Source organism: Lytechinus pictus, chromosome 11 (assembly GCF_037042905.1).
Source record: "Lytechinus pictus isolate F3 Inbred chromosome 11, Lp3.0, whole genome shotgun sequence".
In the NCBI taxonomy this organism is placed as follows: domain Eukaryota; kingdom Metazoa; phylum Echinodermata; class Echinoidea; order Temnopleuroida; family Toxopneustidae; genus Lytechinus; species Lytechinus pictus.
The window spans coordinates 32,308,343-32,326,976 of record NC_087255.1 but is presented as its reverse complement, the minus strand read 5'-3'; the positions used below and the strand labels follow the sequence as shown (position 1 = coordinate 32,326,976).

Genomic DNA, 18,634 nt, shown 5'->3' with positions numbered 1-18,634 from the left:
CATAACGTTAGGCCCTATCCCAGCTAGGTCGGCCTTATTTTCTTGTGCTCTACTTTCTGGGGCTCGGTTCTACAGTATGCGAAATGACACTTGTTCTTAATTAGTTGCTTACCAGACCAAGAATTGCGAGATCAAGACTCAAGTCCTCCTTCAGTCACCTCTCTTCAGCAGGTAATACCTAGACCTACATGTATGTGCGATTTTGCATTTAACACGTAAACTCCCATAGACTATCACCGCAGGCGATTTGTCACTTGATCAGAAAATATGTGGGCAATGACGTAATTTATCTGGACTGTGATTGGCCAGAAGTGAAAAAACCGTGTACCGTGCTCTGAAAATGGCTTGCTGATCGATCTGCAAATCCGGCAAATTACGCCGTGTTGTACAATACGGCACGGCACCGTTGAAGTGGAAACAGTTTCATAGGATTTAGTGGGGATCGATTTTTTTTGCCGTGCCGGATTGCCGTGGTGCCGTGCACGGTCGCCGTGCCGGATGCGGTGTAAACGGGCCTTTACAATAATTTTTCTATTCATAATCACATTCGTTATCATCTCTTTGATAATGTATATGGGGATAGGCTGGTGGTGTTGTTTTTCACTACACGTCACTCACTCCGGTCATTAGACATTAGTTCCAGGTCTTAATATTTTCAGGTTTTATATAATTTCCTTTTCAAATGTTGAATAAAATGCTAATCGTTTTGAAATTCATCACAACTTGGTTATACAACCCACCCCACCAAGATGTTTTGATTTGGTTAAATATGCTCGTCCAACAAGTCGCGACTTTTCATTTTCACACCCGCGATCACAAATTCAAACTCATCTTTTCGTTGGGAAATTTCTTGCACTCAAAAAATCATCGCAAATGTTGTTTGAACTACTTCTAATCTCACAAGCTATCATCATCATCACCATCTCTCTCTCTCTCGCTTACAGATAAGTCAGAACACTCTTCAGCTGTCTGATTTCAAGTTCGTTGTTGACCTTTGGGGGTGATGTTAGGCATATTTTTACATCAGCACAGCGCCAAGATCTGGTGTTGGGGTGAATTTCTCTCGATGTTCAACTATCATTTATGTAAACTCGGCAAAGTGAATTGTGCTTCTCACACCAACACTCATTGTAAATCTTCATTTCTCATACCATGACGTATCACACTACTTCATTAGCGCCGTGCACAACATAAACAAATAATAAAACCAAATATAACGTTTGAAACGCGTGGTTTTATTTATAATTTATCATCATTCGTATCGAATTCAACGGAACGGATTTTCAGGTTATTTCTTAAATTATACATCACAACCGCTTTATTTATAATACTATTTTCGCGATCACTTTCTTTAACAAACGTATTTACATAACTTGAGTTCCAAGTCGTATCATCGGGTTTGCATCTCTTCTCGAAAATGGCAAACCGTCAAAGTTTTACATTATTTGTGAAATCTTTATCTTTCTTGTACATTTACACAGAAATAAGACATTTTATATGAGCAAATACATTAACTTGAACCTAATGAACTGTCCATGAAACAAAGAAAGGACTGCAATAAATAAGTTACTAAATATTATACAAATTTTGGAGGATAGAATGGATAGGATTTCAGAAGATAGAATAGATGAGCCTCACAGAAAAAAAGCACACAGCTACAGAATATGATTATCAGAGTTGTCTATCATGGCATGAAAAAAAAAAGCAAAAAGAAAACTTGAGAACAATGAGAAAACTAACAGAAAATTTTTCTAATATCTATAGATAATGACAGATAGAGAATGTTAACATATGTTTGACCAGTGAGACCACAATAGAAATTTCATCTTGTAGTTGTATATATAAAAGTGATTGGCATGAACACCATGGAATAATCATCTCAATCAAGGATATTTCCAAAAGGAATACATCAGTCTAATACTGCAGTCACATCAAGGAATCGAGACTCCAACCCGAACAATGATATGCCATTGGATATAATGTAATAAGCTTTGATCGGTCTAGAGTCGGTTTCGCTGGTGTAACAGTAGCATTAATAAGATAATCACACACATTTGGCATTCATATTACACCAGAGGTCAAAGGTGATAAGATGTACTGATAAAGACTTATATTCTCTACCAAATCAGTATATATAACATTTCTAACTGATGTTGAACAACTATCACATCCGTCATATCATTGTGTATAAATCAGTGCATTTTTTTTCAACTGAAATACTGGCAGTTAAAATTAGAAAGACCCATAAATATGCTATGAATATAGAGATAAGTCATTCTTCTTGTGCCTACCAAATATATATATTTCTAGAATCTTCTACTATTACTACTTGTGACATATGCTTTGTGGGCCCTTGATTTATCTTAGCACAAGTTTCCGAGCATGCAGGTAGAGATTTTGTGTCTCCGAACTATTTATATTCGCTATGTTTGCTGTATCGGGCTTTGTGGCTTTCTTTATTACGCTCCTCCCCAGGCATGCCGTCATATGGGCAACGTATCTTCTCTTAGGACTCTTCTCCAAGGAGAATTGCCTCTTCTCTCTATCCAATTCTGCTCTTCATACACGAGTACTTTCACTCATGAAACCCAGATGCAAATACTAACTACCAGATAAAGATAAATAAGTGCAAGTATACTATGCTATAGTATCCCATCACATCACGTCTGTCAGCCATTTGACCTCACAGAGGCTGAATCGGCTGCAAACAAGTTCATACATTTCAGAAAAAAAAGGCAATGATTATTGCTGCCCAACGCCTTGCATATGAAACAATCATGTTGACACAAACAGACAAATAAATTATGGCATTTTTCGTTGTTTGATTCTTTGCCATGCAGGTATCATCTACTTGCCTACTTCTCCTTTTTTCTCATCAACTTATTGTGATAATTTTTTTTGTATTTTTTAATATTTTTTATTATTTTTTTTACATGATTTTTACCACTTTTCTCTTTGGCAACATTTTTTGAACTTCCCACTTTCTCAAAGAAGCCCCATCATCAGAATTCTCAACTAATCTTGGTTTTCATGTATTTTAAAAATTATTTTCAAGCAAAGCTCTGGCTAATAGAAGCTACTGCAACGATTTTGCACTAAATATACAAGATAGTACACTATATCTCTTGGGACTATTTACAAAATAAATACCATCTAACATGTACATTGACCGTTTGTCTTAAACAGCATGGTTTCTTCTGTCAAATAATCTCTATATTTACATACATATGACATAAACATAATAGTTACATAATTACAGTCTCTTATTTACACAATTTTTTCCTTTATGTACAGGTAAAGTATCTCATTATTTAACACTGTACAAGACATGTCTTTGCATAAAGGTCCTAAATTATTTATAGTACCCCTGACCTTTGGGTTAAGAGATCCAATAGTTAATCAAGAAAATAGGAATGATGGAATGATAGAGGGATAAACTAAATTAACATTTTCAGGGAAAATTTTGAAATGAAATGTATTACTTAGAATATTCCATTCCATGTCCTAAGTGAACAAGAAAAAGTACAATGGAGCCATTAAACGGGAAAGATAACTTGTGTCGATCTTCACGAAAGCAATTTGAAAATATTATAATTTCATTGAGGTAGAATCTACCAAAACTGTACCATATTGAGACTTTAAAAAAGAAGATTCTCTCTAAAGTCAACAGTCTCATTAAGAGCATATCCTCATTCTTCCAAAATGTAGCTTGAGACTCCACTTGCTCTTGGCAAATTGGCACCATTTAGTTTTAGGATTCGATCAACAATTTGGCCAATAAAATTACAAGGCACACTTGATTTGGTACACTCTGAACCAGCTTCAGTTCAACTGGCCTTCTTATTTTGGTTGGTGTGTGGTCGGGGAATTAGCATCATCAACGAGAGAAGGATCACCAAGTCACCTCTCTTCCATTTTCCATACAAAAATATAGCACCAATAATAAATCATATTCTATATAGCATCTTTCTCCTCCAGCTCTCCAGGCAAACACATGCAGTCTGTTTGAGTTCCTTCGTTGAACTTTGGCAAGGAAAATAGCTGCTGCCCAGGTATAACGGTCCACTTTCTCTACAGGTAGTCAGCTTGACGTCTTCTCAATTTCAGATGAGCTATTCCTGCCTCTTTCCGTTGGGTCTTTCTGCAATGCAGTCTTATTTCAAGTAATGGACCTTTTGACCGTCTGGACTGGGCAGTTGGTGGAAAACCGATGCCAGCTAGGTACCTAACTAAGCTTTGGTCCTAGTAGAAATGTAACATTATGCCATTTCTTCATTGATCTACAAGACAAGAAGAAAGCAAAAAAAAAATTATATATATATAAATTATATATTTATCATATTCAAACCAAAATGATCATATTTCAAAACAATTCTCCACACACATGCATCTATTTTGATTTGCCTTTACTAAATTCATATTGCAGATGATCAAGTAGACTGTGAAAAAAAATTTTGATCAAAAATTCAGAACAAAATTGTAAATGACAAGAAACAAAGATAAGGAAACTCACCCTAACATATGCATTGCCATTCTTGCCAGGTCTCCCTACATTGTGGTCGTATTTTGTCTCAGGGTCTAATGAGAAGGTTTCCTCGGTTGTCTTTCTGTATACCGGGTTGTCAAAGTTCATCGTCCTCTTCTTGCGGTTGGAGTGTCTCCTGAATTCATTAAAAAAACATGAATAATAAATAAATAACACATAGGAATTACAGAACTATTAATATTATGACAACCATTTTTCACAGTTAAATAAGCTTCATCTTTGTACTAGAGAAAATACCATCATGTTACTTCAGGTAAAGAGCTACATATCACAGTCTCCTTATTCAAATTTATAGAATTGTGGGCGGTTTGATGACATAATGCTAATAAAAATGCAGATATGGAAAAGGATTATGATGCATGTGACACATTTTTTGTTAGAATTTCACTTTATACTGAAAGGATCAAAACAAACTTGCAAGATTGGAAGTCAACTAACCTGTAGAGAACGAAGAAGATGAGAAGGACAATGAGAAGCAGAACAAGAATGATGCCGATGATGACAGCAACTACCAAGTGGGTGTTAATGACTGGGCTGGACTCCACAACCTCAGGGGTTGTAGTTGTCACATGGGTTGTTGTCTGGACTATCGATGGTTTGGTGGGAGTGGCAGTTTCAGGCTGGGGGTGCACATGCGAGGTGGCAGATTTGACAGTGGAAGAGGCAGGGGTGGGTGGTGCAGCGGTTGTGGAAGGCACTGAAGGTTGGGGGACACTTGGGTGTGGCTCGTGTCCGGCACAGGTGTGACCATCGGCCAGGAGTGAAACATCAACAGGGCAGAGGCAGGAGTAGTCGGCAGGACCATCAACTTGAGGAGCGGCCACGCAAAGGTAGGAACACATTCCATTGTCTTGAGAACATGGTACTGCAGCTACAGCTGTTGGTCAACAAAAGAAATGAATACTTAGTAAATTAATAACATATGGGTACGTTATGAGAGATAAAATGTCTTTTATGGATTCCTAACACAGCTATTGGGCATACATAGAAAATTCCTAAAATTCTGCATTGGCAGTATTTAACAATTTCATTTAGCAAAGATAATTCATGAAAGATGGAACATTACTCACCGGGAACCTGTCTGAGAGGATGGACAACGATGACATCCATAGCATCGGATACACCAGAAAGAATGGTGGTCTGGTTAGAGCCAGTGAACTTGTCTGCTCGTTCAATGCTTTCCTTGGTCCAATCAGTCCAGTAGACATAATCTTCAAAGACTGCTATGCTGAACGGATGGGAAATTCGACCTTCTCCAGAAACAATCACCCGTCTATTTCCACCCATGAAGTCAACTGAGCTGATACTGCTTTCCTTGGCGTCAATCCAGTAGACCATGTCAAGGGTGTAGTCCACCGTCAAGCCGTTGGGCCAGGAAACTCCTTCAGTCACAATGGCGGTGCGTTCTTGTCCGTTCATGCCAGCACGCTCGATGACGCCTAATCCCCAGTCGCTCCAGAACATCAGGCCTGACTCGGGATCCACAGCAATGGCTCGCGGCTCGTCAAGGTTACTGGAGATTATAACGGTCTGGCGGGTGCCTTCGAAGTTGGACACAATGATGTTGTCGAGGCCAGTATCTGTCCAGTAGAGGAGCTTGTTGATCCAATCAACGGCAATGCCATCAGGCGTCTTCACTTTGTTAGTAACCATCACAGGCTCAACTCCGTTCTCTGCTACAAGTTGGGTTCTGTAATTAAATGAAATAGGCAGCATTAATCACCATGCCGATTACCAATACATACATGTAAATGACTCGTCTTTTAACAAATGCACTACCTCACCAGAAATGACTGCTGAACATCAAAAAGCAACAATGTCAATGAGTATCAATAAACCTAGTTTTATATCTTGCCATATAAATATTTGGACTATTTTTTACAGTACGATTTGCTGGCTTAATATTTCAAAGCAGATGAAAGAAATATTGACTTACTTGGACACGACTTCCAGTCCGACATCTGTCCAGAAGACGGTGTTTGAAGCAGAGTCGAATTCGACAGCCACGGCACTGTGGAGAGACCTCCTGATATAATCGGAAGAGGATGTACGTACGTCAAAGACGCGGATGTCATGTCGGTTGGCAACAAGAAGCTTTGCATGTTCTGCTGAGTTGGCCTTGCAGTGTCCACGGCCATTGACTTCCTCAAGGGTGTAGTTTTCTTCACAATCGCACTTGTAAGATCCTGGTAGGTTGTAGCACTGTTGACTGCAGACACCCAGTATCGTCTTGCACTCGTTGATGTCCACACACTGTGTGTCGTTGACAAGAGTGTAGCCAGCCTCACAGGTGCATATATGACCAATGGCCAGGTCGACGCATCCATGGCTGCAGCCGCCATTGTTTGTTTGGCATTCGTCTCTCCCTACAAAGAAAGAAAAGATAAACAAATGGTTAGATTCACTTTGAACTAGTGACAATCAAACCTCCACTAAAACTGAGCTACATGGACTTAACTACTTGGTGGTGCTAACATTTGGCACAATGGTTAAAATGGCTAAGGTGAAAATTAACAACTCACCACAAATTTCTTGTCCTGGCTCATCCTCATTATCTGGGCATTCTGGGATACCGTTGCAGACACGTACCCATGGTAGACAGGTAGAATTTTTACATCTATAGTGAGTGGTTGGATTACAATCTACAGGGCCTGCATCGGAAAGATGAAACAAAAAAAGCAATATTAGACCTGTTGCATACTCAACCCAAGATTGTAATCTGGTTAGATAATGGCAAGGCAAAATCAACGAGACGGACTCTCCACTCTTATTCATTCCACTGCTTTTCTTTTTTAATTTGCATTATTCATGTGTTCAAAAGATATCATCTAATCTAACCTACTAATCAGCGGTTACTCACTGAATCACTGGCCAGTGCATAATTGAATAATTAAAAAAAGATAATTTGTAAAAAGCAAATATGAATGAAATTTACGTCAACTTAGAAAGGAGATTATGCATAACCACATAAAAAGGCTTGTGAGCAAATTGTATGACATAACAGCAAGTCTGGCTCATAAAAGAGTACAAGCTGACTTTTCATCAAGAAATCTAATTCAGACAAAGAGAGGTGTTTGATACACATATGATGCAAAGTTTGTGAGTAGGATGTGTGATTATGAGTTGAGAGAGCCTTACAAGCAATGGTTAATGAAGATGGTATACTTACCATTACAATTTGATTCATCACTACCATCGGCACACTCTTCAATGTTATTACATTCCACATCTCCTTGAATACAAACACCATTGGCACATTGGAATTCATCAGGCGCGCAAGGCGTGGGTGTAATAACAGCTGTCAGAACAAAAGTTTAAAAATAAATAAATAAAAAATAGTCATATTTCAATATACATAAATACATATCAAGGTTTTGTTTTAAATCAAACTTTTCACAACAAACCTATTCTCTCTTGCTCCAATAGTATTTAGTTTTATCTTAACTACCATGATCGAAGGGCACAGTATAAATTCAGATTTATTGATAAATTGTGAAGAATTATTTTCTACTTACGACATGATTCTTCATCTGATCCGTCAAAGCAATCCTGCTCTCCATCGCACTTCCAAGATAGACGGACACACTCGCCGCTGGTACACTGGAAGTGGCCTTGAGGACATGGTATGGCAGCATCAGAACAGTGTGTCGTTGACTCGTCGGATCCATCACGGCAATCAATGTCCCCATCACACTTCCATCGGCCTGGGATACAGGTGGTCTCATTAGCGCCTGTGCACTCAAACTGGTCGGGGGCGCATGTCAGACTGGGGCAGTTGACCTCGTCAGACGAGTCACCGCAATCGTTGTCTCCATCACATACCCAGCGTGTGGTGATGCACTTTTTGTTGTCGCATGTGAACTGGTTTGCTGAACAGGTCAGGGCATCTAAAGATGATAAACAAAGAAAACATTAAATCCCTAAATCATGACAGGCTTGTCTTTTACACACTAGAGGTACAAATTATGAATCTCTGCCTACCCAAAGGGACCAGTTTCTGAGACTTATATAGCAACTATGCCATAATGGCAACTACCATGAAATCTTTTATTTTTAGCTTTCAATGAGCCTTGTTAACATAATAAAGTAAATTTATGATTTTCCTCAAACAAAATAAATCAAGAGGCAGACTTACGGCAATTGTGTTCATCAGCTCCTGTCTGGCAATCTACATCACGATCACACCTCCACGTCAGGGGAATACAGTTCTTACCAGGACCACAGCTGAACTGATTAGGAGCACAGGTCAGGGACTCTGTATGGGAAAAAATAACAGAGAAAAAAAAAAAGGTTTGAGAACTTGAACAAAATGATACCACATGTGTAAACTAAGAAACATGTCACAGAGGGGGGGGGGGGTCAAATAGACCACATCTGATGTTAAATCCTCACAGTATTAAAAACACATGGGATATTGATCTTCCTAGAGCTAAGAAACAGCTTCATACAATTACATCTAGTCCTTTAGGTTTGCCTATTCATTTTGTTTTTTTAGAAATTGTCTTTATCTAGACACAATTCAAAATTCTGAAAGTTTTGCCTGCAGAGTTTTTGTCTCATGGACCTGATTATTAGTGATCAATGTGGCTTCCCCCACAATATTGAAGAATAAAGGCATGGTTAAAGACCCTCTTCTTGGAACCAGACCACCATGCACAGCCATGCTATTCTTGTCCCTTTCTAAGACATCATTCTCAGGTTGTAAAAACCACATTGGTTGTCCTAATGGAGTTTGAAGATTACCCTTACAAGGGAACAAAGGGTATTAAGAGCTGCTCTCATATTGTTCAATGAGCCAATGCAAATTGATAATGAAGTCTTTTCAAGCAGTGTAAGGACCAGACAGACCATACATGGAAGGGTTTTTATGGGACAAAGAGTGGATTATCTTTAATGCATGCACACTTATTGGTGACTATGACATTATTTTCATCATCAGTATTTTATGAACATGGCCTCCAATTCTTAATCACAAAGGAGCACAAACTTAAGTGTCATAGTGAAATTGTGAAGATGTGCGATCTCTTTTTTTTGGCGAGGCAGAAAAAATTGTTTAATTAAATTTATCATGTTGGGTCCTTGGGTCACACAGAGTTCAATTCAAGATCTGCAGTTATGACTACATGTATGTGGGAGTATCTTTTTTCTTCTGAATATTAAATTGATGCGGCTTAGTGAGAGAACAATAAATTAACTATTCAGATGTGCAAAAGAGAGGCAAAGACCGTAATATCAGACAATACCAGTGCATACCATCAGGTTGGTGGCTTTCCGGCTGCCATTCAATGAATGCACACACACAAAATCACTTTTCATCAAAAATTCACAGAAACTCTTCATGCAGTAACTGCTCCCTGCCTCCCTACAGCAGATTCTGTTCAGAGTTGAATGCAACTAGTTCCTACAGATTTCTATGACAATACCAAACCCTGCTTTATTCTGGCTTATCCTCTATTGTTTGGGTGAAGGTCTATTGATCCAGAGGGGTACAATTGGTCTTTTCTTTGTGTATATTGGAAAAGAAAATTTGAAAAGGAAAATTGTGGGTGCAATCGAGCATGCTAACAATACAATGTACATGTTGCACTATACCAGTACATGTACATGTACACTCCCCATGAAGACCGCATGGCATGTAGTGTACATGCATGTACAATGTGTGAAGCACAAGCCAAGTTTATTTTCTTCCTCTTATGAGTTTAAACAATTGCTCTAGGATGGAGGGCCTTTGTTTACATTTCAAAGGTTATGTTTGTATTTGTTTTGTGCCCCAGCCAAAGAGGAGGAAACCATCCAAAGATTATTAGTTAATATCTTAAGATGATGTAATGGACAAGTTGCATTTCATCTTGTGGGTACATAAACACACATCAAAGTCAGCAAAATGGAGGCCAATTCATTGGCTCCAAACTCAATTTTGTAAGAAACTGGGGATAGGTGTAGAGTTTAAAAGCTGGGGGCAAACAGGGTCGCAGTGTATTCTATGCAAATCATCCATGTCTAGTTCATATACACAATCAAAGATTTATGGATTTATTTACAGCTGATGACATCCCCATGAGATCCTGATGCAGTTTCACAAAACTCCTGAGAGTTTTAGCATCGTATTCTTTACTCCCATCTATATTTAGTTGTTTACATGTAATTATCATGGTGACCATTCTTTTTTTTCTATTTGACTCATGATTAAGTATTCATCAATGCTGGAAAGTATTCATGGTATTCACCAATAAAATTCCAATCATTCAAAACATATGCAAAAAGTAGGCCTTCAGAAGTGAACTTCTTGGAATGTGTGCCAGCTGCGGCAAGTTTTAGACCAACTCATTAATAGTCTATGAAATTAAATTTATTTGTTTCAAAGAAAGGGAATATATTTACCACAGCCAACTTCATCAGAACTGTCTGGGCAGTCGGCGTCACCATCGCAGCGCCACCTTGCTGGAACACACACTGAATCCCCGTTGCTTGTTCCTGTACCAGCACACTCAAACTCTTCGGCACTGCATGTCAGTTGACCTGCAGATTAATAAAAGAAAGGAATAAAATTCATATTATATCTCAAAATAAATGACAATGGGTATTCCTCATTGGTTACAGTGACATTTTCACTCGATTCTTGTGTACAACATTTAATGTGGGCCAAAAAAACCTTAGGGACAATTAAAAATATTTATTAAATCAAGGGACTGTATTTTTCAAAGCATGTACGCAACATCATTGGCAAAGATTCAACCACCATATGAAGGGTGTTTGTGGAATCTTCTTTTTCTCACGAACTGGTATCAAACAAAATCTTTTTGAAGATCAAGATATCAAAACCAAAGCATAATTGGTTACCAGGATTAAACATTAACACAGATTAGCCTGGCAATATGCCCAATCTTTCATGATATGAAATGAAGAAAATGCCTTTAATTTATATAGAGTTTGATACAGTTTGGGCAACAAAATTACACACAAGAGGAATTTCATACTTTGTTTTTCTTCTTCCACCAGTCTGTGATGGAGAACTGCACTTGGCTGCACAGTACATTCTTTTCAAAATTCATTCCAAAGTAGACAGAGAGATTATTTACCTATTAATTCAAACTTCCTTTCTTAGCATTTTTTGTACAATGTATTTGTTTACTTGTCACTTAATACATCATTCCTGCATTTTGTGTATCTAATAGGCATATCCTCCCCTATTATATGTAAGATAATCATCCTTTTATTACACTTCCTGAATACTCATATCAGGTGAATGTAGGGTCTTATTACACTTCCTGAATACTTGTATCAGGTGCATGTAGGGTCTACCATTTGAATTCCTTGTTGAGCTTGGGGAAAAGTTACTCAGACTCGAGAGTTACAGACAATAATGCTACATGTTCATTTATTTTTAAATTAACCAAATCATGTTTTTCATCCCAAAGACCCAAACACAATTTCTCTATAAACTCATTAAATCATACTAGTCATAGATCTTTAATCTCTTCAATGAATCCTTTTCTCACTTGCTATTTAGTATTTGCCCCGGCTTGCCAGGAAATAGAGGTCACCACCATGCCAATAATTTCTTCAAATCTTTTTTCTCAAATCATGTTCACTGAATATTATGAGTACATACAAAAAATACCCATTTCACTCCAAACTTCATTCATCACATGAATCACACAATTCTTACCAAAAAATTCATCATAGTAATCAAATTATACATATTTTTGTACTAGTTCAAGATAATCAACTGATCAATGTTTATCTCACTCTCGACTCCTCAAGTCAAGAGTAACCAGGCATCATCAAATCATAACAAACAATCATTTCCTACTTTATATTCCTAAGCATTTACTTTAGAAAATAATATCTTGGTCTTGAGATTTTTACGGTGAGAATATTAGGGTATTTGATTCAAATTGAAATGTCAAGTCAAGTATACCATCGTGCTATACATAATACACCCATTCCTCTCTATATGCCGATACACTTTTTCTCTTACCTGGTCCTCGCCACGGAGATCTGCGCCCAGAAAGAGAAGCACTGACAAGGGCGGGAAGCAAAAACACTGATGCAATCACGAGGATCAGAAAGCGAATCATATTGTTTTGATGAGTTGTATCCAATCTACCAGTTATTTAAACCATCAATTGGTATAAAGGTCACACTTTAGATGAAATCTCTCTGATTTTTAAGCAAGAAAGTCCAAACCTCCAATCTTTAACAAGATTTCCTCAGTAAAATGCGCAAGGAGTTACACCCAAATTTCACAGCTAGCAGAGAAAAAGCACAACTCTCGTGGAATCTTTACCATTCACAAATGCACTGAGAGCGGGGCGGGGAGCGACGGTTGTATGGTGTACATGTTGTTGCGATAATACACTCCCGGCATAAACACACATGAATACACACACACACACACACTATAACCAAGCTATTGTACGTTGGTATGCGAAAGGGGTCATAGTTGATAGACAGAAGCCTGTGATTGGCTCACAGAATAGGACCACTCTGTACTTTATGACAAGCATCTTTTAGGAACGTACACATTGACTGGAGAAGGGAAATAACCTCTCTTTGCCCTCTCTCAAAATATATCTCCCAGGCATTTTATATGCTCTCGTCGCTAATGTTTTGGCCAGAATACTTTATAATCGTTACTTCAAGGACAGATAAAGATGAAATATGGTCATCTGAAACTCGGGTCACCTCGTAGTACAATATGCCGCAAAATCTAGCATTCCTTCCATATCAGTGACAGATACCAACTTCAAATAACGTGCCACACCCCCTTGCGTAAAAAATAAACAATTATTTGTTGTGGGGAAGAGAAAACTACAAAGTGTGCAAGAAGAGAAAATACTGTCAGATAAAGTATTCAGGCCTATTTACATGAAATAGAGTATAGACTATAATTATGTTTATGGTATAATATTGGTAATGAGTTGTCTTTTAAAGCATATGAAACAGACTCACTTCGTTTATGAGATGTTCATTTTGTTTGATTTATAAATTATAATCAACATTTATGGCTATGGTTCCTCAATAGTACGACGTCTTTCTGACATTTTTTTAATGCAAAAGCTTCGAAATTTTATATCCACAGAACGTGTAAAAGCTTTCTGATATAACCAAATGTGATACTGGTTCAATTCATTAATATTTATAGAATATACATTTCAAAATCTCACCAATCTGTGTGTAGGTTGTTCATCTCCCCCCCCCCCCTCATTTGACGCTATGTGACAGCAATTTTCATTCATTTCTGACTTCCATGCTCGGCACGTTCTTAACTTCCGATGCCCTCAACTTAGTATACTTAAGTACAAAAACATTTCCAGTTGATAAAACAAAAACCAGCTCGACTTTTAATACACGTGACACATTTAATAACTGGGAGTGACTTTCGAACCAGGCGAACCTTTCCCCATCAGTACGGCATGTTGAATTTTCTGCACAGAGAGTGAGAAATGAATCTTGTTTGCAAGTGTGAAGCCTACATGAAATATACTACATGCAAGATAGATCTTTCTGACCAGGGCTCCACACTACTAACCTTTTTTTCTCCTGGTCCAGCCTGTTCATGTCGGACTAGTAGATTACTACTAGGTACCCAGTTCTTTCCCAATTTATACTGGTCCGAACCTAAAATTTACTGGTCCCCCAAAATAAAGAAATGCATAAAAAGACTTGAGCTTATTTTGCTGTCTTTCATTGCTTTCTCCCCCCCCCCCCCAAAAAAAAAAAAAAAAAAAAAATCAGGAATTGAAAGTCATTTCTCAATTTTGGAGAGCCCTTTTTAAGATGCCGAAGCCATTTTTATAATTTACGAAAGAGAAAATATAATTTGTATCAGTTTGATATATTTTTACTGGTTACGTCGGACTGGATCTGGATATTTCTGAAAAGTTACTGGTCCGAAAGCAATTTTTACTGGTCTGGGACCGTCGGAACAGTGCCAGTGTCAACTAGCCGCACTAGATTTAGATAGTTACCCAAGTAACAAATGTACCCCAAATGATTACATGATCTTTTCTTCATAAGACCCTTGCTTGTTGGGTAAGATATTTATAATTTTTGTACAAAAAAAAACACCCTAAAATGAAAATAGAAGTTATCATCGATATGTCTTTTTAGAGCGTAGGGCAATGTGAACACTTGACGCTAGGTGTTGATTATACTAGGTACTTTACATAGAGATATATACTAATAACGTAATTAGTATACATCTCTATGGTACTCTACCACTGATCTCTGTACTCTGCTGATAAAACCGCCAGAGCGCCACCTGTCGGTAGATACACTATAACTACATGTACATCTCTATGGCCACAACTAATTTGCTCAAAACTGCACTCCCTCAGACCTCGTCTGAACTTTTTTTTCATTTTTTCTGTGGATTATAATTCATCAATTAATAGTACTGTGAAGTAACATTAATTTTTCAAACCATTTTACAAATATGTGCACAATATGGGGTAAAAGTAAAACTGGCAAAAAAAAAATGACAAAACAATTAAAGGGATGGTCCGGGCTGAAAATATATCTTAATACATAGAGAATTCACTGAGCAAAATGCCGAAAAATTCATCAAAATCGGATAACAAATGATGAAGTTATTGAAGTTTAAAGTTTAGCAATATTTTGTGAAAACAGTTGTCATGAATATTCACTAGGTGGGCTGATGATGTCACAATCATTCCCACTTTCCGTTTTCTTATGTTATTACATAAAATCATTTTTTTTTTCATTATTTCATATTATATGTGTGAATAATATGTCTCCCTTATAATGAAAGAAGTTGCAGCAATAAATATCTAATGCACTAAATCAGTTGTCAATCCAATTTTTCTAGTTCTTGGAGGAAAAAATTGAATAAACCTAATTTTATATAATAAAATACAAAAGAACAAGTGGGGATGTGACATCATCAGCCCACCCAATGAATATTGGAACATATGAAAGTAAAGAAGTAAAAAAATGTTTAAAGATTCCTCTAAATAGATTTCTACTGTCTATACAAATGGGTAGTAATACTTAGTACATGTAATACACCTCTACAATTTAATTCGCTTCTTCCTCTCTGAATCCTTTTGTTTCCTTTTCCCCTCCATAGGCGGATCTTACACAACAATACTAATATTTAAATGCAAGAAAGCGGGTTAAAAACTTAAGATATATTTAGGCATTTACGGACCCCTACGAAAAACAGCATTTGCTGATAGGGTATTCCATCCCTCGAGTGGTAAATAAATAACATAAAATAGGCATCAAGTTCAAGTTGTGATTTTATCTCCATTCCATGAAAGAAAATTTAAATAACAGAAATGTATATTCCATTATGTTTCACGAACAGAAAATGCAAAATGACAGTTGACCAACTTAAAGTTAACCTTTATCAATATCACTCATTCATCTTTTAAATATCATTATCTTTTATTTTCGCTCAGAATTAGTATTTTAACTTCCTCTTCTGCTTACTCTGAAGTTAACATGTCAACGCTATTAGTGTGGATTTGGAGGGAAGTTTATCAAATCGAATGGAGATTTAGGATGGGATGGCTAAACTGATACGTGTCGTTAGGAAAAAAAATCTACTTTCTAACACAATTTTGTTCATAGTAATTACCCGATACCTCTTAGATATAATTCATGAAATAGGGACTTTTGCATGTTAAATTCGATAAATTCATGCTTTACTATCTTCAATAGAAACATAATATATTTTATGGACAATATCGATAATAGATATTGCCTTGGCTTTATTATTGGGGATACTGAAACTCCCATCAACTGGAAAGATGCCTAGATTTAAAGAAACCTGAAAACGTTATCAAATAGTTTAATGTTTACATAATATAACGAAAATGCTGATACTTTTCTTGTGCAGGGCCTTCGAACCGGCAAAATTAGCACGCATGCAAAGTATTGTGGGAACATGGGAGAAACACGCTCTTACTACACATGACACACCTTCTCTTCGCTTGTTTTGATTCGTCATCAACTCGGGGTCAGCCGATCACCAGATTGCCTCTAGCCAATCAGAACGCACCGCATAATGAGCTCGGTGCGGTATTCATAAAAGGAATAACGGCATGCAAATCAACTCACGTCAGAACACTAGACATCCAATCAGAGGGCCAATATGGCACAACGCCCATCGTTTGCCGACACTACCCACAACACACACACACAATAATGGACCACGAGGAAAAAATGCCGGCAAATTCTTGAAACAATCTCACACATCATCAGTTCACAAAAAAATCTACAAGAATACATTATAATACCTATTTCCTAAACCAGTTTATGACAGAGTTCATTTGTAACATACTATAGAAACTGATGCCAGCTTTTAATTGAAAGAAAACGGTTATTTAAGTATGAAAATATGGGAAAACAAATGATGTCGGACAAGAGTTTTGTTGAGCCTTGAAGCGGGTTGTTTGCCAATGTTTACATTCACTACCATGTGCTTTGTAGGACAGAAAGAGATTAAAAATTTATCTGATTCCTGGTTCCAAGTCAGATGTAAATGATAGTTACATGGTTGAAATAAATGAATTTTCCTCCAACTTACCACACACTAACTCATCGGAATTATCGCCACAATCATCTTCGTTGTCGCACTTCCATACACTTGGGATGCACTTGTTATTTGCGCATGTGAACTGATTTCCTCCACACAAATTTCCTAAAGTAAAAGAGAACATAGGAAATTGAAATACTAAGTAAATCTTAACATAATTAAGGGGTCCAATCTATATAGACCTAATCTACATTTTGTAAAGATTCTGCACATTAATTAAGTACAAACTACATGCTGGCATGACACGATCGGCTCACGCCTCAGGCTCAGCCCTGTCTCACTCTCAGAACAAGTCAAATGCGATCTGAAAATTGATCCATTTTCAGTCTTCTTCTTAATCTTACTTCTCAGAACACTTACGGTACTTAATTTCGAGATCTGATTAAAACTCTAATAGCATGGGCTCATTCCACCAAATATGATTTCTAAAATGAAAATCTTAGACTTGTCTTAAGTCTTGGTCATCTCACTCAGGCTCACTTAGTTTCATCGAATGCAATGACGAAGAACTGCATTCGCAAGATGAATTTTTGAAATTGAAAACTCACCATTCACAGCCGAAAATACAGAGGCTAACAATCCTAGCAGGATCAGTCTTAGCGTGTACGTTCCCATGATATATCCACGTATTTCTCTGATTATTGATAGTATTTTTCTATGTGTGACTCCAATGAAAAGAAGATGCTGAAAACTGCTTCGTTTATAAATTTCGATCACGAGAATGTATTGAGAAGTCGTCCACTCACTCTGAAGTTGTTTGCTGAATCTGCCGGTTGAACGGTCGATGCCGCATGTCGTTGTGCCGGTTTTTTTCACACACACAGCACACACAAGTACACATAGCTAGCGGTTGTACGTAACAACAATGTGTGTATTTTTTGCTACTACGAACATGACGTCATCCAAAGTGAACGTATACGCGGCGGGTATGAAGGGGTTGGAAATGTGCCAATTCCGGGGGTGTAACATGTAAGGAATAATGTGAATTCTTCCGATCTAGAAATATCACCATTTGTTTTTATTGGTTTTTTTGTTTACATAATGCGTAGGGCTAGTCTTCTACATTTTGCACGGACTCTACAAGAAGTGCTATGCTGGGTAGTCAACATTGGCAGCCAATAATACGCTGAAGGGATGGGGGAGACTAAACAACGACTGGGATACGAAATTACATTTCGTTTTTTTTAACAATATCGATGAATATAAAATGCATTGATATTTTTTACATATACTAATCAATAATATGTATCGCAACAAAAATAGCAATTAGCAAGTTTTTTGTTTAAGGGAAGAATGTATCAATAGATGTATCTTATCAAATAGCCCTATATTTACCCATGGACCTATGATTTACCCCACTGGCGGATCGGGGGGGGGGGGGCACAGCCGGCCTTTGTCCCCCCCCCCCCTTTAGAAGCAAAATAAAAATTTGTAATGTAAAGATGCCATTAAAACAGAGGTATGCCCCCTCTTTAGAAAGTGAAGACCTTTTTTTTTGCTTGTCAAATTTTTCTTCCGAA

The 18,634-nt window shown here is 37.5% G+C and overlaps 1 protein-coding gene across 2 annotated transcripts; it reads right to left on the bottom strand.

Moving 5' to 3' along the window:
• Nucleotides 1-1,214: 1,214 nt before the first annotated feature.
• Nucleotides 1,215-18,025, bottom strand: LOC129271193 (very low-density lipoprotein receptor-like). 2 transcript variants are annotated; one of them, XM_054908567.2, is made up of 12 exons: nt 17,663-18,025; nt 17,106-17,219; nt 10,928-11,065; nt 8,682-8,801; nt 8,062-8,433; nt 7,716-7,844; nt 7,069-7,197; nt 6,483-6,912; nt 5,617-6,236; nt 4,985-5,423; nt 4,514-4,661; nt 1,215-4,280 (listed from the first exon to the last, which is right to left on the bottom strand). In XM_054908567.2, exons 1-12 carry the CDS (start codon nt 17,727-17,729, stop codon nt 4,260-4,262), a joined length of 2,727 nt encoding a protein of 908 aa, XP_054764542.2. In that variant the 5' UTR covers nt 17,730-18,025; the 3' UTR covers nt 1,215-4,259. The 2 variants fall into 2 exon arrangements, with proteins under 2 accessions (XP_054764542.2, XP_054764543.2); XM_054908568.2 differs by lacking the exons at nt 17,106-17,219; nt 17,663-18,025 and adding an exon at nt 12,528-13,300.
• Between the last annotated feature and the right edge of the window lie 609 nt (nt 18,026-18,634).